Source organism: Lytechinus pictus, unplaced genomic scaffold (assembly GCF_037042905.1).
Source record: "Lytechinus pictus isolate F3 Inbred unplaced genomic scaffold, Lp3.0 scaffold_20, whole genome shotgun sequence".
NCBI lineage: Eukaryota > Metazoa > Echinodermata > Echinoidea > Temnopleuroida > Toxopneustidae > Lytechinus > Lytechinus pictus.
This window is the reverse complement of record NW_026974141.1, coordinates 4,525,463-4,553,100: the sequence shown is the minus strand read 5'-3', so window position 1 is coordinate 4,553,100 and position 27,638 is coordinate 4,525,463. Positions and strand designations below refer to the sequence as shown.

The window sequence follows — 27,638 nt, the reverse complement described above, 5'->3', positions numbered from 1 at the left end:
TCAACTCATTTGGCTCTCAAATCATTCGTCATTTTCGTAATTGTCTCGGAAGTATAAATAGATGATTGTCTTCACAATCGTTGAATCAGGAAAGAGCACAGTAAACATAAGAAACATACAACTTAATTGAATTTTTGACACTTTTGGCTACCCATGATTTTAGCATAGAGTTAGACCATGGTCTAAGTCAAACCTGACTTCAGAATAAGGGCCATTATGTTCGCGAAGTGTCACAAATACTCACATTATTACGGCACAGGTCGGTTGTGAAATCCTGTTCCTCCTTGCTATGAATAGAAACTAGGTCCCCTCGACATGACTGCCCATTGGTCCACGATCGACAGACAGACAAGGCATGCTCAAATGTGCGAAGATAGCAAAAATATTTGTAGTAACTTCCTTTATAAAGTTTCCATGATGAATCTGGGCAATTATCTGAAAGTGCACCGGAGAAAGGGGAGTATTGGTTAAATCACAGGTAATTAAGGTTGCAAACTGCCTTTTGCTAAAAGTAAGATAAATATATACTGTGACGTACAACCCCTGACACCATCGACGACAGAACTAGCCAAGTCCATGTAAAGTACCGTGCAACTGTGCAGGTTCAGTCTGCAATTTAATATAAACAATAAACACTTGTTTAGTGAACATGTCTTGTAACAGATACATTTTCTCACATGTATCATGAATAATTTCTTTTCCTTTTATATGCAAATAAATATCTATCTTGCTTGAAATACTAATATTTTGTTGTATCAAGTGTCATTCTTTCAATATAGCCTACGCTTACATCAGCTGTATTCTCACAACCTTCTTCGATTAAATCAAACCTCTACTCAAGGCATTCTCATGAGCCTCTACCAGCTTTGAAATATCTCAACTCTGTCTAACATTGCCCTTTTTTGTCTCTCATGAACTACACTAATTATCATACATGTACTCCAAATTTATACTGGCCTTTGTTTAGTCAAAGCCCTGAATACATGTATATTAACTGTAAACAAAGATATCATAGTCATATTTTCTTGTAATTAAAAAACCCTACAAGTACTTGGTGTTGTCATACAATTAGGAATAGCGCACTCTACGACACATTAACGTAAGTGCCCACGTACCCGAATCACTATCCATTGTGTAACACACATAGCGTGCACTTTCACATGCACTTTCATTCACATATTGAAACTCACGATACAGTAATTTGGCACTTCAAATAATCATACTTAAATCCCATGAAATTACAATTGAATCAGTTGTATAGATAATTAAACTATTTAACTTCAAGATTAAATGCTCGTGTACTCACATCATTGGGCTTGTATGCAATTTTAAACCAAAATCAATGGCATCGTCGGGCAACAAAACAACTCCAAACTCAGAATTTTTAGCAGCACGCTTTGACAACGCCCTCACTGGCCAAACTAGTATTTCGCTTCGAAATCATCGCTTATGACGTCAGTCTCGAAATTTCACACCCGACATTCCGGCCCCTTTAAATGCGAAGCTTTACTGAGCATTTAACCGAAAATTACAAAACATATATGTACCACTACTTATTAACTCCTTAAGTTCACTTAAGCTGAATTGTATACTAAAGTTGCTACAAATAAATCAGATCTCATCTGCATAAAGAAAAATAATCATTTCAGCATATGTACTTCTGGAACTGTATGGTAAATTCTCATACAATCTGTAAACCTTCAATAGTCTTGTTGATTATAAAAGCATTTTCAATTGGAACAAAGGTTCATAAAGCCTGCAGGTAAGAACTTTTACTCTGTAGTAATATGTAATTAACTCTCAAGATATCTATAATGAAATATTACATCACAATAACTTAATTTAAGTTTGCTCAGTTTGACACATGAAACACCAAATAACAATTTAGAAAAACATCACCAAATTTCAAAAATGGTATAGCAAAAACTCTTCAATAAATCTGATAACCCTAAATCCAGATGTTTCACTTCTATGTGACAACTTATGATCAGTCAGCCTATTCATGAATGACCTTGTTATTAAGCCAGTGTCAAACAATCCAACAAAGCGTAACCATGGCAACCAAGCAATTTCCATATGCATGAATAATCTCATTGATCAGGAAGTAAAAATATAGGTAACAACTCCCTTATTAGTACCCTCATACAACTCTTGTTACACTTGTTCCATTTCTATTTTCCCATATTCTTCAATGGTTCTTAATCGTTTATCAAGCAGATTCTGTTTAATTTTGCTAATTTCTCTAGTTGAAAAATAAGAAGCATTTTCAACAATTGACTTATAAAAATGTTTAAGAAAACACACAAAGTTCAGAAAAATATTGAAAAAGTTTTCCTTCACTACACATTCTTTCACATGTTTAACTTTGGATATTGTGATATTTTCAAAAACTTAAGCACTCAAAATTGATACTACATGAACCAAAAACGCATCCTTTTGCTAATAACCTTGGGATTTTGGTAAACTGTATTCATTTTTTCAAGATACAGGTCTTTTAAAATCAAAACCAACACCGTAGTCAACCAACATATACTCATTCAATATGAAATATTAAATGTTCTTAAATGTCCTTCTTCAAATGGAGTGCATCACTGGCTCGAAAGCGTCCATCATGGATATTAAATTTATCTCAATCACTTGCATCGATATTCGATAAGTCCGTTAACAAAATTGTCCAACTTGCTTGTCTCGTCTTCGTACGCGAATATATTCATCGTCTTAAAACGCGACTATGTTCATGTTGTATTAGAAGGCAACTGTGTTCATCTTGTATTAGCACGCGACTATGTTTATCTCAACGCGACACATCCTCTGTTCCCTTTGCTTTTGGAACTCACAACGCGATATGGTCTCACAAGTGGGTTGAACGCTACAACTCATTTTATCACAAATATTTCTTGTAAAACTAAACATAATCAAAATGGCTTTCCACAAAAATGTATTTTTTGGTATGTATTCTATCACAAATTTGAACAATATTTGGTAACTTCCTAGCACTGAAATATGAAGCTGTGTTTTGTTTTGTTTATCCAAAGAATTTCACACATCTGATTCTAAAATTAAACACAGCTTTGCGATTGGCCTAACAAGAACACTATTCCTCGTTTTGATCTCTGCGCTACGGACAAGACCTTCTCTGTCGGGCATGGTTTTGAGCACTCTACCCAACAGCCACAGATTACGCGGTAGATTCTGGTCCACAACCAGCACAAGGTCACCAACTTTCACATTGCGATGCGATGACACCCATTTTTCCCTCTCCTGCAGTTGTGACAAATACTCCTTCAGCCAGCGTCGCCAAAAAAGGTCTGCCATGTATTGCACATGACGCCACCTTCTTTTCGCATACACGTCAGTCTTAGCAGTCAATGCTGGAGGTAGTTGCGGTCTTCTATTGAGCAGAAGCAGGTGATTTGGCCTCAAGGCTTCTACATCATTCGCGTCATCAGAAAGTCTGGTAATAGGCCTAGCCTGTTGTTGATGATACTTTCGACTTCACAGAGTAGCGTACTCAAACTTTCATCTGATAGTGTTTGCTGCTTCATCAAGGCAAGGATCAATTTCCTCACTGTGCCCATTTGTCTCTCCCAGATTCCACCAAAGTGTGACGCTCCAGGTGGATTGAATAACCACTTAATGTTTCTCTGGAGTAGCTCTTCATCTAGCTTGGCTTGATTCCACCCTTCTATCTCTCGTCTTAGTTCCCTTTCGGCACCACCAAGATTGGTTCCATTATCTGATCTTATCTCTTTCATATTGCCTCTTTACTTCGAGCTATAAAGCGTCGTATAGCATCAATACAGGAATCAGTGTCCAAAGATGAAGCCATTTCAATATGAACAGCTCGAATGGCTAGGCATGTGAAAATCACTCCGTAACGCTTGACCATACTTCTTCCTCTTTTAACTTCAATAGGCCCAAAGAAGTCCATGCCTACTTTAGAAAATGGTGGGTCATCAGGCGTCACTCTGTCCTTGGGCAGATCAGCCATTTTTTGCTGTAGAATCTTTGCTCTATGCCGTCTGCAAGACACACATTTCCCTATCATCCTTCTGATTTTAGCTCCTGCACCAGGCAACCAGTACTTCTCACGAAGTGTCGACAGAATGTAGTTTCTTCCACTGTGTCCACATTTCTCATGTATCTCTCTCAATATCAATAGAGACACAGGGCTTTCCTTGGGAAGCACGATAGGATGCTTTGCTTCCAATGGCAACGCAGACCTACTCAACCTTCCTCCAACCCGGATCAGGCATCCTACCATTTTTGGATCTAGCTTGTAGATGCTGCTAGATTTCTTTACACCATCTTGAGCAGTTAGAAGACCAATTTCTTCCTCAAAGAAACGTGACTGTTCATACTGCAGGATTTTCTATTCTGCATAGTTCATCTCATCTAAAGTTATCCTACTGGATTCACTTCCCTCGTCAGGTTTGGGAAGCTTTCTCTTAGCTTTAAGCCACTTCAGAAACTTGGTCACCCAACAGACTGCCCTCTTTAGCCTGTACCATGATGAGTAGTGGGCAATCATTCTATCCATGGGTCTTCCTTCATCTACTGCTGTGCCGAAGGTACTGGCATCTTTGACTAATTTGACCTCTGGATCATTGTCTAACATGTTTCCCGCTTCTATTGGACTTGTAGGCCAGTTCTCCTTCCCTTGCACTAAGAAATCAGGACCATGTACCCATCTCTTACTAGCTAGAAGATCCTTCGCTGACAGTCCATTTGACACATCGTCGGCTGGATTGGATTTGGAGTCCACAAAGTGCCATTGCTGTGGATTAGAGTAGCTCCTAATTGCTGCTACTCTATTGGCAACAAAGGTCCTGAATCGTTTCTCTTTGTTTCCGATGTACCCTAAGACAATGGTACTGTCCGTCCAGAAGTGAGAACTATCCACTGGTACATTAAGTTCTCGTCTGAGAAAGGCATCTAGCTTCACACTTATTGCTGCAGCAGACAGCTCCAGACGTGGGATTGTTGACTTCTTGATTGGAGCAAGATGAAATTTCGCCATCAAGAGCTCACTGTGCATCTGATGATCTCCAGTCCTAGATACCAGATAAGATGCTGCCCCATATGCTCCTTCAGATGCATCAGAGAAATGATGCAAATCATACTTGACTGGTTCCGCAAATCCATGGGGTCTAATGCACCTGTTAACTGTGAACTGTTCTATGTCTGGTAATTCATTGAGCCAGATTAGCCACTTCTCTTTGTCGACTACAGGAATTGGATCATCCCAGGCTAACTCTTTCGGACAAAGTTCTTGCTGAATTAGTTTTCCTCTTACTACAAATGGACTTGCAAATCCCATCGGATCGTAAGTTGACGAGACGACACTTAGTAATCCTCGTCTTGTGAAGGGCTTGCCCTTCGGTAAGATCTTGTACCCAAAACAATCTGTTTCGACATTCCAGGTTATGCCTAGAGCACGATCAACTGGGAGAGCATCGTAATTCAAATCTACTCCAGACAACTCCTTAGCCCTCTCATCTACTGGTATAGACTCAACAACAGCTGGGCTATTACTCATCCACTTAGTGAGATTGAATCCCCCTCTGCTAAGTAGTTCTCGAAGTTCAACTGCTAACTTAATAGCTCTCTCCTCAGTCTCTGTCGATACAAGGCAATCGTCAACGTAAAAATGTTGAAGAACAGTCTCTATCGTCTCAGGCCCAAAGTCTTGCTGATTGTCAATCGCCGTCTGACGAAGGGCAAAACTGCAGGCACTAGGACTCCACGTCCCTCCAAACAGATGTACGCACATGCTGTATACATGTGGCTCTACTGACATATCTCCTGACGGCCACCACAGGAATCGTAGAACGTCTCTCTCAGAAGGGGGAACTCGAACCTGATGGAACATTGCCTCAATGTCATATGTTAAGGCAATTGGATCCTTTCTAAACCTTAACAGTACCCCTGTCAACTTGTTTGTCAGATCCGGGCCTTGGTGCACAACGTCATTCAGTGATACCTGGTTTGACTTCGCAGCACAATCATAGACAATCCGTACCTTACCCGGCTTCTTGGGGTTGACCACAGGATGGTGAGGAAGGTACCATACATTCTGCTTTTCCTCAGTCTGAGCTCTTACAGTTGTATCCACCTTCTCAGCATATCCCTTCTCAAGAAGGCTGGACATTCCTTCCTTATACTTGCTGAGTAGGTAATCGTCTCTCTTAAGTTTCTTTCTCAGTGACTCAAGGCGTCGTTCTGCCAAGAAAAGGTTCTCAGGCAACTACAAATTCTCATCTCGAAAGGGAATAGGCAATTGGTAATGACCCATGTCCATGGATATCCCTTCCTTCCAGAGCTTGAGTACCATCTGATCGTTCACAGACATGCCTCTGCTATCATCGTGGAGATACTCCATTCCCTCAAGTTTCCAAAAACTCTTGACTTGATCTTCTAGTTCCAGTCCAAATTGATCAGAGACATAGTTTGAAGAGACATTAATTCTTGCATTACTTGGAGCTCCTCTCTCTCTGAGCGGTCCATTTAGAGTCCATCCCAGAATGGTTCGAACTGCGTAAACCTCACCAGGCTTACCTGCTCTGACTTCAAGCGGCATCAACGCCTGAGGTACATCTTGCCCAATTATCATTGTGACCTGGCTTTTACTTATCTCTGGAAAGGCAAGATCCTTTAAATGCGAACTATTGGATATGTCGGCTTCTTACGCCATATTAGAGATGCTAATGTTCAAATCAGGACGAGTAAATACCCTCACGTCTAACTCTGTGTCCGAAGCATATCCCATGACTTTCAGATTCACTGCATCACATCTCATCTGGCTGTTTCTGTTCTGTAGGGTTGATACAGATAGAATCTTACTTCTGCCTTTAGCTTGAAGCACCTCTTGTAACTCCTTGAGACAAAAGGAAGTGGTCGAGCCAGAGTCCAGGAGTGCAAATGTCTCTACGATTACGTCTCCATCTGTAGCTCGTACCTTGACAGGCACAATAGGAAGAGCCACTCGAAACCCTCCGGCCCCTCTGACTTCACTGCTTGTATGTGATGACAAAGATTCACCAGGCACACAGTCTTCTGTTTGAGTTGCTGAATGAAAACTATCTTTCTCTGTCTTCTTGGAAGAATTATTGCTTTCTCTAGACCTTCCTTCACTAGATACGAGCTGCTTCCCAGTATGAAGGAACTTGGTGTGCTTCATCTTACAGCCCTTGACAGAACAGGTCCGGTTCAATGAGCACTTGGATGACATGTGGCCTGGCTGAAGACAGTTGAAACACAACCTCTGGTCTCGAGCATATTGAAATCGTTGTTCAGGATTCATTGTCTTAAACTGTGGGCAGCTGAACAATCCATGATTATCACCACAGATCATACACTTTGATGAGCTGAGAGAAGTTGAGAAGTTGGACTTTGGAGCTTGCTGGCGATGAAAGGATGAAGAAGTCTTTTCTTTGGCTTTGAAGTTACGACCTTCCTTCGATCCTTGAAGCAATGTTCCATAGACAGGATCACTCATCTCATCAGCAGCATTCTTAACATATGCAACAACATCATAAATGTTTGGTGGTCTTCCTAAGTCTCTGATATGTTTCACTTCTCTTACACACCTAGTCCTCAAGGCATAGGGTAGCCTCTCGATTACCTTCAGCAGCTCTCTCTGAGAACTTATCTCTTGAATAATACCTAGAACTCTTAGTGTCTGAGTGCACGACTGCAATTCATCAGCGAACTCTCTCAACTGCTTACAGTTACTTATAATTATTGGGCCTTCTGTCACTCGCCTCAGCCAGGCTTCTCCTATCTTAAAACTATCTCCAAACCTCTCGTCCAGAAGTTCTCTAGCCCGGACATAACCTTGGTCTGGTACCATCACCATACAGCACTGTATAACCTTCCTTGCTGCGCCCTCGCAACAACTGTACAGCCTCATTAGCTTACCGCTGCTCGACAACAAGGTATCGCCTATCATACAGTCGAATGACTGTACAAACTCATAATACTTCAGCGGATCACCATCAAACTTCATCAATTCAGCATTGGGTGAGTTGATAGATGCTAGAAGCTGCTGCTGGCTTGATTGACCCATCTGCAAATGTCTTAATATATCCATGTCAAGCTGACTCTTTGATGGAGATGTCTCCTTGGGCGTAGAAGCTGTCATCCCAACAGGATCATCCATCATCTTAGGAGACTGTTCAAGCTTATAAGGCAACGTGCTTTCATCTCCGCCAACATCCTTGGCGACATCACTCTTAGCCTGGGTGGCTTTACATTTGTCCGATTCAGCAGACTGAGTCTTGAAGGCTATCACATGACTGCTATAAATCTTAGAGCCATTCTCGAACTGACTGTAAACTCGTCCTTCAGCCTCCATCAATTTAAGCCTTGTCTGTATTTCCAAGTCATCTTTCCTTTGCTTAAGCTTAAGCTCTTCAAGTTCCAACTCTTGTCGAAGTCTAAGAGCCTCCATTTCAGCCAAAAGTGCTGCCTTCTTTGCCATAGCTTTCACCTTGGATAAACTACTGGTAGTTATGGCGGAGCCTTGCCCTGCTTGGCTCACCGAATCATCCGGCTGGACCTCACTCATGGTGACCGCGTTATCTTCTATAACCTTCAAGCTGATACTGAACTTGAATGTGACGTACAACCCCTGACACAATCGACGACAGAACTAGCCAAGTCCATGTAAAGTACCGTGCAACTGTGCAGGTTCAGTCTGCAATTTAATATAAACAATAAACACTTGTTAAGTCAACATGTCTTGTAACAGATACATTTTCTCACATGTATCATGAATAATTTCTTTTCCTTTTATATGCAAATAAATATCTATCTTGCTTGAAATACTAATATTTTGTTGTATCAAGTGTCATTCTTTTAATATAGCCTACGCTTACATCAGCTGTATTCTCACAACCTTCTTCGATTAAATCAAACCTCTACTCAAGGCATTCTCATGAGCCTCTACCAGCTTTGAAATATCTCAACTCTGTCTAACATTGCCCTTTTTTGTCTCTCATGAACTACACTAATTATCATACATGTACTCCAAATTTATACTGGCCTTTGTTTAGTCAAAGCCCTGAATACATGTATATTAACTGTAAACAAAGATATCATAGTCATATTTTCTTGTAATTAAAAAACACTACAAGTACTTGGTGTTGTCATACAATTAGGAATAGCGCACTCTACGACACATTAACGTAAGTGCCCACGTACCCGAATCACTATCCATTATGTAACACACATAGCGTGCACTTTCACATGCACTTTCATTCACATATTGAAACTCACGATACAGTAATTTGGCACTTCAAATAATCATACTTAAGTCCCATGAAATTACAATTGAATCAGTTGTATAGATAATTAAACTATTTAACTTCAAGATTAAATGCTCGTGTACTCACATCATTGGGCTTGTATGCAATTTTAAACCAAAATCAATGGCATCGTCGGGCAACAAAACAACTCCAAACTCAGAATTTTTAGCAGCACGCTTTGACAACACCCTCACTGGCCAAACTTGTATTTCGCTTCGAAATCATCGCTTATGACGTCAGTCTCGACATTTCACACCCGACATATACTGTACAACACATGATTTATCGTGCCGATTGATACACCTTGGATATTTACAATACTGCGCAACAGCACTCGATAGTATGGAGTTCCATTTTCCCCACCTTTTTTTAAAGCTCCTTGTTAGTCTACTCTACATTGCCTCTACCAAACTCTCACTACAATTTATCCTTTCTTATATGATATGAATGCAAGAGTCTCCTAATTGAAACTGTTCCATCCAAAAGAGGATCAGCTTCCAAGATTCTTGAGATCTCCAAAACGATCTCAACAGTTCTATAGTGAGGACATATGCCCTACGATTCGACTCTTCATTTATCATAAATAATGTGTATGGTCACACATTTAAATGGATATGAACGGTATAGGTTACTTCTTAATATATTACGAAATCCGGCGATTCCGGGAGAAATTTCACTATCATCATTGCACTTTATTTATATTCCCTCATTTATACTATCTTCATCACTATCGACTAAGATTGAATGTTTCATTCTTTTGTCAATTATAAACGTACCAACTGGACATGATGGTCCCAGAGACCTGGCTGGACAAGTGCAGTTAGAACCTTCCAGTGTTTCCGTGCACAATCTTCCGTTACGACACGGAGTAGATACACAGTCTAAGATCGGAAGATTTTGCGAGAGGGCTTAAGTGTGACATCGAAAGTTGAGAAGGAAAAGGAGAAAGTTTGTATGAGAGGGGACTGAAAGAGTGGCGAGAGTGGAAGATAGAGCGGGTATGGACAAACAAATCAGTATAGCTCTGTCATCGTTATCATCAGTTTAAAAACTAAATGCAGCTTCCTAATTTCACACTTCACCAACACCCGACAACACCCCCACAAAGTTAGCCTTTTAGTCCCCGACCCCCCCCCCCCACACACACACACACACACTCCCCTTCCCGCAATCAAAATGTTTATTGGCCATGGCTTCAGCAGCATACCTGGGCGTCTGCAGATTAAGATGGATCTATCTGAAGCAATGCTCTTTATCCCTGGCCAGTTTATATCATCCAGGGTAATAATCTTTTGTTCCAGAGCAACGTACGATGTCTCCTGTTTGAAGTGTGTTGGTGCCACATCTTATCTTTAATGGCCTACCTAACCTTAAAACTCATAATTACAACTGTTCCACCCAAGTTTAATACACATCTAACAATATCACAAGAGCATGATGACGCAATTATAGATATCTAATTTCGACCGTAGCAGTTGCCTATGGAGACTTAAAAGTGTGCACATAGCTGACCAGGCACCACAATACTCACAAAAAGTCACCAGAAATTAAAATTTTAGTTAAATAACCCTCCTGAAAGAGGAGACTGCTACATGTACAGTGTGTTCCCAAGAACCATCCGTATTTGGAATACTCTCCCAAACGCTGCTGTAACTTCGACCTCTATAGCTGGCTTCCGGGGAGCAACATTGCCTATCATTCAGCAAATGTTGCCTCCCCCTCCCCTTAGGATGCTGTAAGAGGGACACACATGCACCACCCGCACACTGCACCTAGCACACTGTATATAGTGCACCAAGAATACCACCACATGATCACCACATCACCTGAAGCACTGGCAGCACCTGAAACAGCACAACCCTCTCCAGGACAGCGTGTACGCTTTTTGGGAGAGTACTTCTTCAAGGTTCAAGGAGACTCTAAGCTTTATAATAATACATAACTCATGCACAATGATTGATCCTAACCCACACAAGAGGAGAATGACCACTGCCATGGAACATTCCTTTTAAGAAGAGGAGATTTAAAAAATCCTAGTCTATTGAAGAGCACTTATTCTTCCACTATTGTATATATTGTAGACAAATACAAGATTAAAAATCTATAGAATTTCGATAGAAGCCATTATCACCTTGCCCCCAAAGTTCACACACTAATTACATGTACGTACATCCTGTCCATTAGTTTGAACAAGTATCAATGTTAGAAGTTATTCTGTTTTAAATTCATAGGAGTTCAAAGAGAGATGGATATTAAGGTTTCCGTAAAAAAAAACATGATTACAATTGACTATAAAAAAAAATAGGTCTGATAAAAACGCCCAAGAATTACACTTTAGGTTTTATTGGTACATCCATTTTTTTTACAGCAAATAGAGGAGATGATACGCTTTCAGAAAACACCAAAGTCTGAAATTTGACCGTTCTGACCAAAACACGCTTAATTGGCTCCAATTGAAAATCACACAGTGCGACTTATCGTGGGTTTTGTGGTGCTGGGTTAGGTAGATAATAATGTTTCGAAAATCTTCAGCAACCAGGAATTTGGGGGATTTTCGGAAATTTTTCAATTTTTGGCACAAACTGAAAAACTTTGTTTTTAAATACAAAATTACAACTGACAGTCTCAAATATTATACCTTCCACATACACATGGCTGTTGCCCTATCCTTAAATTGCCCAGAATACAACAGAGCCAAGATATTTGTCAAACTGCACATAAATGCATTACACATACATCGATATGTAGGTCCATATCCTTGACAAGGATAGGGCATAATACAAGCTTCCTATCAATTGGACATGAAAAATGATATTATCATGACACTTGATGATTTTCTTAGTTTCTGTCAATGTCAAGGGCTTAACATTTAGGAATCAATTTACCATTGCATAATAACCTGTAGAACTCCACTTAAAGGACAAGTCCACCCCCAACAAAAAGTTGATTTGAAGAAAAAGATAAAAATCCAACAAGCATAACACTGAAATGTAAAATAAGAAAGTTATGACACTTTTAAGTCTCGCTTAATTTCACAAAACAGTTATATGCACATCCTGGTCGGTATGCAAATGAGGGAACTGATGACATCACTCACTCACTATTTCTTTTGTATTTTGTTATATGAAATATGAAATATTTTAATTTTCTCCTCATTGTCCTAGGAAAAAAAAAATTATTCCTCCCGGAACATGTGGTATTACCATTGTTATAACATTTTATGGTTTAGTTAAGTTCGTCCTTAATGTCAAATTTGTAAAAAAATAAATATCGTATGATTCAAACAATAAAAAACAAAATAAATAGTGAGTGATGGACATTAACGACTCTCATTTGCATGTCAATGAGTTGTGAATAGAACTTTTTTTTGAAAAATAAGCAAATTTTAGCATTATGCTTGTTTGATTTTTGTCTCTTGATTCAAATCAACATTTTTCGGGGGTGGACTTGACCTTTAAAGAGGAGTGAACTGACCAATACTGTCTCTTGTCTCTCATTACTGTATGTTGTGAATGACTGGTCTTGAAATGAATAACCATTAGTAATACAAAGGACAAACTTGCCTATAATTTCATTTCTTTAGAAAAGCTACAGTTTCAGCATCTGGCTTGAACCTTGCTGACAAAGCACAATGACGAAATATCCGACTAGGTACTGTTTCTTGTTCATTTAGGCTTGTATTTATTAGAAAATTGTTACTTTTGGAAAATTCCCGCATAATTCCCGCTTATTCCATTGGAAATTGTCCACCGCGAAAATTCCCGGGAATTTGCAGCTCTAACATCCTGCTAAAGAGATGATCAGATGGTGAGGTCATTGATTTTGTCGTGTCTGCTTCCTCAAGAAGTGAGGATCAGATTCCAAGATCCTTGAAATCTCCTAAAAAAATAATATCAACTGTTCAATAGTGATGACCTATGCCCTACGATTCAACTATCCATTTATCAAAATTAATGATTGCGGGTGCGTCGTGGTCTAGTGGTTCTGACTCTCGCCTTTCAAACAGAGGGTCGTGGGTTCGAATCCTAACCATGGCGTGTTTTCCTTCAGCAAGAAATTTATCCGCACTGTGCTGCACTCGACCCAGGTAAGATGAATGGGTACCCGGCATGATTAAATCCTTGCATGCACTGAGCGCCGGTGATGGTAGCTCGAGCTAAAGCCGTGGTAATAATAGCAGCACTTTGTATCCTCGGACAAAAGGCGCTTTATAAATACAGCTATTATTATTATTATTAATTAATGTTTATGGTTATACATTTAAATGGATATGAACGGTATAGGTTACCTCTTAATATTTTACGAAATCCCGGGCGATTCTGAGAGAAATTTCACCATCATTATTGCACTTTATTACTATTCCCTCATTTATTCTCTCTTCATCACTATCGACTAAAATTACATTTTTCATTCTTTTGTAAAAATTTATACGTACCAACTGCACATGTTGGTCCCTGAAACCTGACTGGACAAGAGCAGTTAAAACCTTCCAGTGTATCCATGCATGTTCCTCCGTTAAGACACGGAGTAGATAAACAGTCTAAGATCGGAAGTATTAAGTGTGACATCGAAAGTTGAGAAGGAGAAGGAAGAGAGTTTTTATGAGAGGGGGGTCGAAAGGGGGGCAGAGAGACAGATAGAGCGGGTATGGACCAAAAGATAAGTAGAGTTCTGTCATCGTTATCATCTGTTGAAATATTCAATTCAGCATCCTAATTTCACAGTTCACCAACACCCGACACCATCCCACAAAGTTAGCCTTTTAGTCCCTGACCCCCCCCCCCCCCCACCCCTTCCCGCAATCAAAATATTCATTGGCCATGGCTTCAGCAGCTTACCTGGGCATCTGCAGGTTAAGAGGGGTCTATTTGAAGCAATGCTCGTTAACCTTGGCCAGTTTATATCATCCATGCTAATCAGCTTTGGTTCCAGAGCAACGATGTCTCCTGTTTGAAGTTTGTTGGTGCCACATCTTATCTTTATTGGCCTACCTAACCTTAAAACTGAAGAGAAAATACACACGATATTCACAAGTGAAATGGAGGTAAGCTATAAGCACTGGTATTCCTAAAGGGGCATGGTACACCACCACTCATGTTGATCGGTGAGTCAAAAAAATAGTAAAGAGGAAAAACATCAAATGTGCCATTGGTTCAATCCGAAAGGTTTTCTGGTAAAGCAGGATATTACCATTTAGTTGGGGGACTTTATGCAGCGTGCGTGGGTTGAAAATTTAGAATTTTCCAGGAGAAAATAGTGAAAAATGTGACTAACGTATAAGCACTTTTTTTGTTATTATGTAAGAACTGGGAATTTTAGGCACTAATTTGTATTCATGAAATATTTTATGAGGTGGCGATGCACGAGCTAAAACGTTTTTATATAGAGACATGCAAAACGAATATTTTTTTTATGACTGTTACTAGGACTTCATCAAGGGGGTACATATCTCACACCGGTGTGTTGGCTCAGTTGGTTGAGTATTCGTCTCAAAACCGGGAGGTCGGGAATTGACATCCCGGCCGCGTCTGACCAAGAGACGTTAAAATATGGGAGTTGCTGCTACGCTGTTTGTAGTTCAACTTGAAAGTTAGAGAGCCTCGTCGATCTGTGTTGCATAGTGGCTGCCGGGCCCCCGATCAATTTGGCGAAGTGAATTTTCGGATTATTTCTATTCTCAGATTTCTATTTCGAACAGTAAAAAAAATATGGATGGATGTGAGCGCGAAGTGAGCGCATGAATTTCACTACTCAGAATTAAAAATGTCGTTTTAAGCATTGTCTGAAATTTCCCAAACAGGGAAATTATTAGACAGATATTTTTGTTCGTAAATTAACTGACTGAAATACGAGACTTCGTAATATTTTTGGGGACATGACCTAATGTGTCCCCCACCCTTAAATCTATTGGGGGGACTTGTCGCCCTGTCCCCCCACTCCCCCGTCATCTGACGCCCATGGACAAATCATACATCACATCCGGAGAAGCAAACACTTCAATGATGAAAAATGAGGAGTATCAACAAAAAAGTTCACCAGTCTATTATCCGTAGAATAAGGATGTTTCTAATTTCAAGGCAACGGTAGGCAACAAATTAAAGTGTGACTTTAGGGAGTAAAACAAAACTCAGATGACACAAAAATGTGATTAAATGACACATCAGTTTAGGAATATAATATGATTTAAATGACCCTAGTGTACGAAAATACTTACTCAAAAGCAAAATTCGTATTATACTTTGTTGTCTTCTAACATCGAATCTTCTCATTTTCTTCGACGAGTCCGGCTACTGAAAACAAACGATATAAATCTGTATTTTATTGTATTTATTTACACGTCATTTGTGATGCGCTCTTATTTACACAACGTTTATGGCATGCTCTCTCGGAAGATATGAGCTGTATTAGGTGATATTGGGGCGGTTTCAATTGCGATTGTATGCCACAACAACATGACGTGAATGCTGAAAATTAATGTTTTATACAAATATGTACGGACCGAGTCAGCTAATTGATACCGCTTCTAGACTTACAAATATTTGATAACTTTAGCTGATTTGATATTTGTATCAGACAAAGAACTATACTATGGTCGAGTTGTCCCTGGTTATACAATGGTTAATTAGCTGCCGACAAATCCTGAGTGGATCTCAGTGCTCAGTTAGTTTGAGATTGAATGGCGAAAATATTGGTAACGGACTAATGACTCGCTGCATCTGTTGGCACCGATCATTCAATCGTTAATGCGAAAAATAAACAGAGCGAGCTTTCATCTCAGGTGGTTTCCTCTATTGATAATTCATCGGCAAGAAACCGAGTTTTTCGAGTAATAAACCTGTTTTTCGATCTATAAACACGTTTTATTGGCGAGTAAAGCGAGTTTATGGACGGACGGCTGAAGAAGACGATTCCAAATATTGATATATTTACATTAATATCAACCTTACAACCCCCCAAACACTAAGAGGTGATTCGACCCCCCCCCCCCCCCCATTTTCTTTTTTAAAATAGTGAATTTGAACGATTTATCCCTACCAATTTTCCCTGAGTTCGCTCCTGCAATGCCTACCGAGAGGGGTGATCATTGACTGTGACGTCACCGGGGGGTATTCGGTCCCGGTGTAGTAAACAAGGCAGTGCCGTTTTGTGTACTATGCACGTACGCCTTCATATTTACTTTTGTGTCAAAACTTCATTTTATCTCAATTGATTTTATGTGAACAATACTGAAAGGAAGTAATAATAATTTAAAGACATATAGTCAATAATATATCCCTACATTGTTAAAATTGTTCTTCTTTGTAGCGATTTTAGACGATTTTAATGCCTTGTTTTCGTTCGGGACTGTGTCCGTGGCGAAACAAGTCATAATGGAATAAACTGTAGTTGAAGTTGTATCTGCGAGCCGGAGAACTTGCAAAGAGGAAATGATTAAAAGTATATTTATGGCCGTACTATTTTTCCAAATATGTAAATTCCCTCAGAATTATACCATATAGACCCTAAAGGAATAATTTCAAGGCGAATAATATGAAATTTGATCGAGATCTTCTCACCAGTCGATAACGTAGCAGACGTATTATTATGACATATTTATCCGCGTGTGACGCGGCTCTTGCAAAAAACACAGTTGGTTGCGGAATTGCTTTGTGCCGACCGGCCGCCCGCTCCGGCTCAGCTAGCTGTCGAGCTACCGTACTGCATACCTTTCTTGCTGTCTTCAACTCACTTGCGAATTGCGTTTGTATGAGTGAGGATGACCTCTAGCGTAATTAAATATAGAAAACAACTCGGAAGGCCGAGAAGAATAGTACGTTTGATTCAAGATTGTTCTGTGGAATGAGCTATGAGTGGAAATGATCCAGAGGATATAAAAATGGAGTCAAAGACAAAAGGAAAAAAGAAAAAGACGCCAGGGGATCGCTGCATGGTCATGAACTGCGGGTCGACATACCGGTACCAGACCACTACAGTACACTCAATGCCTGGGTGTTGTGTGTATTGTATAGGCGTGCAGCGCGCGCAGAGCTGAGCTAGCCACCGGAATTACTTTCCAGCTACTCACTTGATGGAACATCGTGATAACATAAATGAGAAATAGTGAAAATGTCATTCAATAACTCACTGTTTGCAATCTTACATCATGAATTAAGAGTTCGTGATAGTTATTCATACTGTTTTTTATACAGGGAAAGTAAAGATTTGTACATATGATTCCTATTTGTTTGATTTGAGTTGCTTTGAAAAAAAAATTGTAAAATCATCTTTCTCTCTCTGCATAGCATTTCTGTATTACATCCGGACACCTCTTATACTAAATTCCCCCCGGTGACGTCACACTGAGAGTGATTTTTCTGTACACTCGTCTCTCGGGCTCTGACAGGTGGCTAATTACATAGACTTTCAAAGCAAAATATCGAAAAGGCAGAGGATTTCTGTGACATGCTATCTGTTTGAACAACTGATATATACTATATATTGTGTGTGGAACCCATATTTATGGAAACTCATCCCCTTCTTAATTCAACTTTAAGTATTTGTTGTTCTAAGATTATCTGTGTGTTACTTTGCTTGAGTCAACTGAAGTCAAAAGTTTTTATAATCTTGGTATGAATTTTTTTGTATTAACATCATTGTAAGGCGCTTTACAACCCTCGTTAAAAACATAAATACAACGTATTAATATCTATTACGTCTCTGCTTCATGATCTGTGTTGTGTTATGAAGTTATCTGTCTTGTAAACATAGCTTAACTCTAAAATGCCACAGATTTCTTCCTTCACACTGTTAGACAATTTTTACTTAAAAAACCCAAAAATTTCCTGCAGCAGAGTTTCGAGAACACCTGTAATCTTACTGCACTATGTAATCTTATACATGCATTTGTGTAAAATTACAGAAAATTGGTATTTGGTGTATGTAACCTTGCACATTTATTGTAATAAAATTGTTTTCCATTTTTTTAACAGATCTGTTCTGTAAAATTGTTTTTAAAAAATGTAGAAAATCGTTCCTGTTATAAAGATTTACAGAATGATTTGGTTATTTCTTTCTGAAAAATCTTTTTTTTTCCTTCTTTTTTTCTAAGGTTTTTTTCTAACAGTGCAGATACAGTGTTCTTCATAGTCAGATGAGCGTAATGCGTGGTATATATCAAATAGGGGGGGGGCCGATCTAGCTTTTTTTTCCAAAGATGGGGTTTAACCGAGAAGTTTGACAAGCAACCAAAAAAAGGTTTTCACTACAAAATGAAGGACATTTTAGTACAGAGAAATTTGACAAGCAAAAAAGGGGATTCACAATAAAATGAAGGTAATTTGAGGTTTTTACTTGGCAGCCCAAAGGGGAGGTTAAATCCCCCCCCCCCCCTCCTCCTCGTATGTCAAAATTTAAATATTTTGATGAGAGCTCAGATTAAGCTTGATTTTAAAGTTATAAATGAGTAGCAACCTTCTTTTCCCTCGAAAGAGTTCTTCACAGGTATCAGGAGACTGTTTTCAGACAATATGGCCCGAATTCACAAAGGTGGTTTTGAAAACCCAGGTTGAGTCCATGGTTTATGCAGATTTCCTGTATAAATTACGCTTAATTTAGCGCGTATCGGGCGCGTGTATAAAACATTTCCAATGCTGATGCGCGCATTCGTCACAGTGCGCCAAATTGACGCCTGTTACCATGGTTAGATACGCTATTTTATTCATGAGTCCACTGTTTGAAGAGTGGACTCATGAATAAAAACAGTGGACTCATGAATAAAATAGCGTATCTAACCATGGTAACAGGCGTCAATTTGGCGCACTGTGACGAATGCGCGCATCAGCATTGGACATGTTTTATACACGCGCTCGATACGCGCTTAATTAAGCGTAATTTATACAGGAAATCTGCATAAACCTTGGATCTCAACCGTGGGTTTTCAAAACCACCTTTGTGAATTCGGGCCAATTTCTTTTGGGGGGGGGGGTTCTTTATTAGAAAATATTCATGACAAGTTAATGAAATCATGGAGCTTCTGATGAAATGTACCTGATGAAAATTAAAATCTCTCAAATCATGTATCAGAAGATCAATAAAAATTCACACGTTTACATGTCATAAATTGTATAATGCATACGTGTATGTGACCTGCCACCCAAAAACCAACAATAAGTCGACCAAAATGAATATTGAATATTGTCTTGAAAGCATAGCTTAACTCTAAAATGATATATAATATGTTAAAATTGACCAACAATGACCATTACAAGTACTTGTTTGAATGCAGAGGAAATACAGCAAGAGCTTAAAAAATAAGGAGAAAACAAGTTTGAAGTTTGGGTTCACTCAAGCATGAGATGTGCATACTGTGTAATCTGAGCAGTGACACTTCCAAGCAGTCCGAAAAAGTAGTGTCCAAGAAACTCTTGTATCTTTTCTTTTATTCAACTTCATGGCTTAAAATTTTCACGGTATGAAGAAGACGAACTGCTCTTTCAGAAAAATTATTAAATATTAAAAATTATGTTTGGTTTTTGAAGACCAATTTACTATTTTGGCTGTTTACAGAGAACCGAATACCTGGCGACTTATTGGTGGTTTTGGGGTGGTAGGTCGCATATGATTCATGGAGCGTGGAGCGTTGTGGCCCAGTGGATTAGTCTCCGGACTTTGAAACAGAGGGTCGTGGGTTCGAATCCCAGCCATGGCGTAATTTCCTTCAGCAAGAAATTTATCCACATTGTGCTGCACTCGACCCAGGTGAGGTGAATGGGTACCCGGTAGGAAAAAAATCCTCGAATGCTCGAGCGCCCGATAAAGGTAGCCGTGCTAAAGCCGGGGTAATAATAGCAGGGCCCGCTGGGAGAACAGTTTTCAGAACTGAAGTGGCTACCCTGGGTAAATATGCCGCTATTATTATTATTATTATTATTATTCATTGTGTAAATATCTGGTTTATTATTTCCTTTTAGTCCAGTTGGTTTTAACAATATTGTTTTACTTTGGGATCCTGTATGAACCAAATTTGAAAATGCATGTATAAGAAACGAAAGACAAAATCAAGGACAAGAAACCATTTTCAGCAATAACATATTCATGATTTTTTTTATAACAAAATAAAGACAAAGATTAGTGCTTCCGTAATGTATTTGCATTACCGAAAATGAGTGGGGCTCCTTGCTGCTAAAGGGATGGTCTGAGCTGAACGTATTTATATCTTAATGAACAGAGTAGAATTCACTGAGCAAAATGCCGAAAATTTCATCAAAATCGGATAAAAAATAACAAAGTTATTGAATTTTAAAGTTTAGCAATATTTTGTGAAAACGGTCGTCATGAATATTCATTTATAGGTGGGCTGATGATGTCACATCTCCACTTGTTCTTTTGTATTTTATTATATGAAATTAGGTTTATTCAATTTTTTCCTCCAAGAACTAGAAAAATAGGATTGACAACTGATTTAGTGCATTAGATATTTATTGCTGCAACTTATTTCATCATAATGGAGTTACATCATTTACACATGTATGAAATAATGAAAACAATATGATGTTATGTTATTACATAACAAAACGGATGATTGTTTTCACAAAATATTGCTAAACTTTAAACTTCAATAATTTTATTATTTGTTATCCGATTTCGCTGAAATTTTCGGCATTTTGCTCAGTGACATCTACTCTATGTATTACGATATAAATATTTTCAGCCCGGACCATCCCTTTAAAAGAGTACTCCAGGCAGAAAAGAAAAATACAATTTAGTTTGAACAGATAAAGAAAAATTAGACAAACAAAACACTGAAAATTTGAACAAAATCGGACAAGGAATAAGAAAGGTATGACATTTTAAAAATTTGCATTATTTCAGTGAAACAATTCTATGCATGTCTTCATGAATATTCAATCAGCAAACTGATGATGTCATATCCCCACTTGTTCATTTGTATTTTATTCCATTAAATCATGTTCTTTAATTTTTTTTCCTCCAAGAACTAACACAAAATGGATTGGCAAGTGATTTAATGCATCAGATATTCATTGCTGCAACTTATTTTATTATAAGGGATACAGGGCATTAAAAATGAGTAATTTTGATTTAATGCAATAACATAAAAACGTGGGGATGTCGCATCATCAGCCCACCTAATGAATAATCATGATGATTTCATATTTGTTTTCAAACAATATTGCTGAATTTTAAAATTCAATAACTTTGTTATTTGTTATCAGACTTTCGGGAATTTTTAGCATTTTTCTTAGTGAATTTTACTCTATTTTATATGAAATACGACACTTATTTTGACACTTGGGTATTTTGAACTTTTAATATAAACACGGCAATGAATTATGGCGCTTCTTCTAGATGTAAAAGGAGCTTAATTTTCTTAATACTGTCACACTTGTACTATCTTCATTTCAGACACGACCTAATATACATACCAACTGCACATCTTGGTCCTTGAAACCCGGCAGGACAGAAGCAGTTAAAACCTTCCAGTGTTTCCATGCACGTTCCTCCGTTGAGACAAGGAGCAGATAGACAATCTATAATTGAGAAATTGGTGATAAACAGCAGGGCCCTGTCCACGGAGGATTATTCTATTCTTACCGGAGGAGCTGCGCACTGTCATGTCATATCATCCACCGCAACAATAGATCACCCTCCTTGGCCAGGTAGATGAGAAACAGTGTGAAACGCGCAGTTGATATAGAGGGAAAGAAGACAGGGGCAAAAAGAGTGAGAGGAAAATAGAAAAGAATGGGGATTCCGTCAATTTCATCGTCAGAGGTTAAATTCAATTCGGCAGCCTTATTTCACCCTCTCATCACCCGACACCATCCCACAGCCTGAGGCCGATCGAATCAGTGTATTTTTTTTATGACAATCTTCAATCAGTGATTTTTTTTTTTAATGACAATCTTCATAATTGGCGTGGCCCGGGCTTTGTTCGCATACCTGGTACTTTGCAAATAGAAATGGCTCTATTTGAAGCAATGCACTTTATCACTGGCAAGTTGACAATGCTCTTTATCCCTGGTGAGTTGATATAATCTATGGTTAACTGGCACTCCATATTCCAGGGAACCGCTCTCTCTCTCTCTCTCTCTCTCTCTCTCGTTTTAAGTGTGTCGGTACCAAGCATATCCTATATTTAATGGCATTCCTATCATCGAAACTGAGGAAGAAAAAATTACTGAGGAAGAAAAAATGAAATATAATCTAAACGCTGGCGTACCACAGGCCCACAGGTGGTTGTTCGCCCACCCCCGGAAAAGAATACGTTATCTTATGTGTTGCTTACGAATTCATTTACTTGTGAAAACATACAAAATGACCTTTCCGTCATCGCCATATTTAAGGGTTTCACTGGAGAAAACGAAACAACGGAGCCTTAACCCGTGTCAAAAACCGTTTTATATACAGTATACACAATATAAAATAATGGCTTTTTAAAAAAGGACATCAACACAAAAGTTTGACCTATTTGTTCTTTAAATTTTTTAAACATGAGATACGTATTGGGTTAGAATTCTTACAGTATCCACTTACTCAAAAACAAAAAGCTTATTAAAAAGTGTTGTCTTCTAACAAAAGCTCTCCTCATCTTCTTCGACGACGAGTCCTGTTACTGGAATAACATGCGTAAGGATAAATCTGTGTATTAGTTTTCATTTACACATCATTTATGATTGGAGGACATAGGCAAAACAAGATATGACTCACTTTCACTAAGACTTTGTTTTATAAGAGAGCAAGACATGAGTTTGAGAACATTACTTCATGGTAACTTATTTGGTTTATGGCAATTAGTATGAAATTTAAACTTAAAAGGGATGGTCTCCCAGAGCCCATAATACAAATTGTGACAGGTGACAGATTGGTCGTAAATTACGACTTTCATCATGATTGCAAGTGATACTTAAATTAGCAATAAAACAGGACACCATCTTCACCCTTGGGGCTCTGATTTGTCACATTCAATATTTAGATATTATATTGCATGAATATATTATAACTAAGAATTCCACGCATATTACGAGTTATCCATTAATATTGAATAGATTTCACAATAACGAATATTTTACTCAAATTGGTGAAAATGATGATGTAAACTTAATAGGGCCTACCATTTTATGTGGTCGCGACGTTTTTCCGACCGCTGTTAACATCTGGCGAATGAGCACCAGTAGTCCGGATTTTAATTGAGCAAGGTGCCACTCGGAGAAGGAGAATTTTTCACACGGTGCTTCTAGACCAGTCTTTTTACGCTGAATATGAATATATGAGGTAAACAGGTTTTATCTTGAAAATTAATTCGTGAGGGTGCTTTTTCAAAATGGCCGCCAAATTTTCAGAAAATTTGAATTTTCGTACATAGATTTTGACATAAACATTAAATTGCCACAAAATTAGTGTCATATGCAAGACAAATAAATTTCCTACAATTTGGTTCTATTTATAAGGGATAAGTAGGTCATTTGGTTGAGATTTTAAGTAGAAAACTGCATTTTTGTAATTTTCCCAAAAAAAATCATTTACGCAATACATGATTTTACATAAATTTAAGAAAAATAAGGCGATTACAATGAATGTTCCGGAAAATTTATTGATATAATTTTATCATGTCGATGGAATTCCAACTCTGTATCATTCTTTTAGCAATTTTATAAGGTATCAAACTTGAATACAGAAACGTCACTTTTTGTTTGCATTTCCGTAGCCTAATATATTTAGTGTATAGTTAACATAAATGCAATTATCTTCTGTTTTTTTAACCACCAAGAGAGTTGAGAGTAGGCTTTTTACTATCAGCTACATACAAAAGTGCTAGCACATCGAGGCCTACCCCTCTCGGGGGGGATATGACAGTGTACAGACGCAGCGACCGTACCTCGATGTGAAAGAAATAGAGCCGACAATACTCAGCGGCCGATCGTTTTGATGTGTTTACATCGCTGCGCTCCAGACAAATAGTTAATGATAAGTAAATTTTCCACGTTTATAGTTTAATGTTGGTTCCTTCTTTGCCTCACATTGACGCCTGATAAACGAATTGCATGTAGACTTCACTGTAACAAAAATATTGGGTAAATTTTAACCACTATGAGGGTAATTATTTGTCCAACCAATTTGAGGCAGTGTTTTACCCAATGTGGGAAGCATTGTCCAGTAAGGTTAAAAAAATAACCAGCAATTACTTTAGAATGGGCAAAATTTTCATTACACTGGATAAATAAAAACGCCCAAAAGAAATGCCCAATGTTGGTTGGACACATATTCCTAATGGAGCTCTTTTACCCAATATTTTTTAGAGTGAATTGTAGATGGGACAAAATTATTGATATTGAAACTCTCGAACAAAACTATTGCAACGGTCAGCAGTAGAGTAGCCTACCTAGGCATGCTAGATGGTGCCACATTCACGGGACACAAAGAGAGCCAAAATGATGGGGCCAAAATGGAAGTAACGGAGAGGGAAATTGGATGGAAAATACCCTGAGATTTTTATCACACAAATCAAAGAAGCTTCAGTATTAAAAGTCGAAATGGGAGCGATTTCAATGCTAACCTCTGATGTCAGATGTTCAAAGGGTGGCATTTGAGTACAATTTCCTTTAGAAAAAATCCTACTGTACAGAAGCACAAAGCTTATTAGAATTTGTTGTCTTCTAACGAAACCACAGTATTTATGATTGGATAACATAGAGAAGACAAGATACAATTTCATAATCACTATAGACTTCCTTTTGCAAGGCAGCACAACAGGTACAATTTATTCTTCAGTTTTCAATGTTTTTTCGGACTTGCGTCCGTCCCGGGCATAAGATAATAACGTCATGTTAATCCATTCAATTTTTTACAATCATTATGAAAACCAAACTTTAAAGAAATAGTCTAACACGTTCCAGGATAACAGTCAGGATACACTCTAAAAAAACGAAGAGCTAATTTAGCTCTTAAAGAGCGTGTGTAGTGACTGCACTTCGGAGTGCTGATTTTTTTCTCGTTCAGATTTGAACTAGACAAATCAGCACTCCGAAGTGCAGTCACTATACACGCTCTTTAAGAGCTAAATTAGCTCTTCGTTTTTCAGAGTGTAGGTGACTATTTGGTCCTCGGTTATGGGATCTTAAATGTTCTACTAAAATTTACATTATAAACACGGAACTCTCTTCTTCCTCAGGAATGCGATTTGTCACCTTTCCTACTTAAAAAATAAATGCATTATATTGCTTAGAAAGCTTGAAAAAAAATGAAACTTGGGAACTCTACATTCCCTTCGTTTTTTACTACATTTTTCATAAACTGTATTTATTTATTCATAAATTATCATTTATAATTCAATTACTTAAATAAACACATTTTTAAAGCCGTTTAAAGGACGAATTTTTCGATGCTGCGAAACACATACAATCATATATGACTGGGCTTTGTCTTATGAATACCCAGGCAAATATTAGTACGTAAATGAGTATACAAAGTAAGATATCATTCAAATTATTTCACAAATGTTATATAGACCTCAATAATATATACTTTCAAATCAATAACAAAGTACATACACGTTTGATATTACTTGTACAACATGTGTCACATGGATAACAATCAAATTACAAAACCGGTCGGTCATAGCCAGATTGGTCCAAAGGCGAATTTTGCAGAAATTCTGACGTTGCACGTAATAGCGTTCGTTCGCACTTTTCATCAAACACATATGAATACCTGTTCTGATAAATGCAAGTTTATACTTTCTTGTAGGTGAAAATAAGAGTATGTAAGCAAAACAGGCGATGAAATGTATTCTGATAAAAAGATAGTGTGGCTATCAAAGATAGTGTGGAGCGTTGTGGCCCAGTGGACTAGTCTTCGGACTTTGAAACAGAGGGTCGTGGGTTCGAATCCCAGCCATGGCGTAATTTCCTTCGGCAAGAAACTGATCCACAATGTGCTGCACTCAACCCAGGTGAGGTAAATGGGTACCGGTAGGAAGTAATTCCTTAAAAAGCTGTGTGCGCTATGAACGCCTAGCTTTGCCGGGTAATATAGGAGCGCCTTGAGCACCTAACAAGGTGGATATGTGCGCAATATAAATACCCTATATTATTATTATTATTGAAGCATTGTCACGTACGTATTCAATAAATAAACAATGCCTTGACAACTGTAACTTCTAAGAGTTTCCATGGCGAAGAAGTATAATGTTGTAGGTTTCAAGGTACACCATGCATCTTTCTTGGACAAGTATCGGTGTATCTTTCTTGGGCAAGTGGTTTGTCCTGAAAGGTAGGACTAACACTTGCCCAAAAAAGATATATGGTGACTACACTAGCCTTGAAAACTGTTTCCATAACACAATAGTAAAATTTCTATAATTATTTTATACAATTATATTTTATATAACTGTAGTGTACTCCTTATCTTTTCTCATTCTTATTTCTAGCATTGCTTCTTCCTTTGTATACATCTCTCTGTATCCCCTTACCTATATCATACATTGACATGATTGATATCCGTTGTTTTTTTTTTACTGTTTGTTTATCTGTTTGTATACTGAAATTGTTATTTGTGCTATTTGTAAACTTGATTTTCAAGGCTTATATTTTTCGCTCCTCGTCCTCTTAACGAATGAGTAATTCAAAAAGTTTTACTTAATTTTTTTTATTGTTGTTTTTTGTGCATTTGCTATTGAAGAAAGTTTCGTAGACATAGAGACTTCTCAGTTTTTGTATTCTGAGGCTGCAAAAGACAACGAGGAAAAAATCACGTAGGCCTGAACTGATGACATTGAAAAAAGGGACCCGTTTCATAAAACTTGTTATCATCACAAATTTGCAATAACAATATACAGCTACTGAAATCACTCGATTTCATTGGCTCATAATAAAATTGTAATAGAAATTATCCGTTTGTTATAATATGAAGTCTTTATGAAACAGTACCTAGAACAGCTAACGAAGCTTGTAAAGATTTTAACAATGGGTCGCCAATTTGGCCTCCTGAGCAGTTGGGTCATTTTGTTTGCTAGAAGACTTGCCCACGCTCGAGACAGGGGAAGACGGTATCGGTAGACGATAATTGCCACTTCTTATTAGTTATTGATTAAATACATGATGTTGTCCCGAGAGAAGCATTGCATGATTATAGCCTGTCTGGGTATAATCTAGTTGTGACACCCGAAGCAATATCATAGTTTGCTTTGCTTACAAACTCAATACAACCGTCTACAAGAAAGGGGTCTTGGAAAGATTTTCTAAGAGGGGTGCTGGTTTGTTAAGAAAGATTTGAGAAGCAAAGAAAAGGGGGAGCACACCTCGATGAAAGTGCATTTGGTCAAACCCCTCCAAA

General features: G+C 38.3%; 3 protein-coding genes across 3 annotated transcripts; all 3 read right to left on the bottom strand.

Moving 5' to 3' along the window:
• Nucleotides 1-3,751: 3,751 nt before the first annotated feature.
• LOC135157932 (uncharacterized) lies at nucleotides 3,752-4,264 on the bottom strand. Its single transcript, XM_064115136.1, has one exon. The coding sequence runs from the start codon at nucleotides 4,262-4,264 to the stop codon at nucleotides 3,752-3,754; it is 513 nt and encodes a 170-aa protein (XP_063971206.1).
• A 108-nt stretch (nucleotides 4,265-4,372) lies between these two features.
• On the bottom strand, nucleotides 4,373-6,151 carry LOC135157931 (uncharacterized). The gene has a single exon (XM_064115135.1). It carries the CDS (start codon nucleotides 6,149-6,151, stop codon nucleotides 4,373-4,375), a length of 1,779 nt encoding a protein of 592 aa, XP_063971205.1.
• A 534-nt stretch (nucleotides 6,152-6,685) lies between these two features.
• LOC129260693 (uncharacterized) lies at nucleotides 6,686-8,569 on the bottom strand. The gene has a single exon (XM_064115134.1). It carries the CDS (start codon nucleotides 8,567-8,569, stop codon nucleotides 6,686-6,688), a length of 1,884 nt encoding a protein of 627 aa, XP_063971204.1.
• Nucleotides 8,570-27,638: the final 19,069 nt, after the last annotated feature.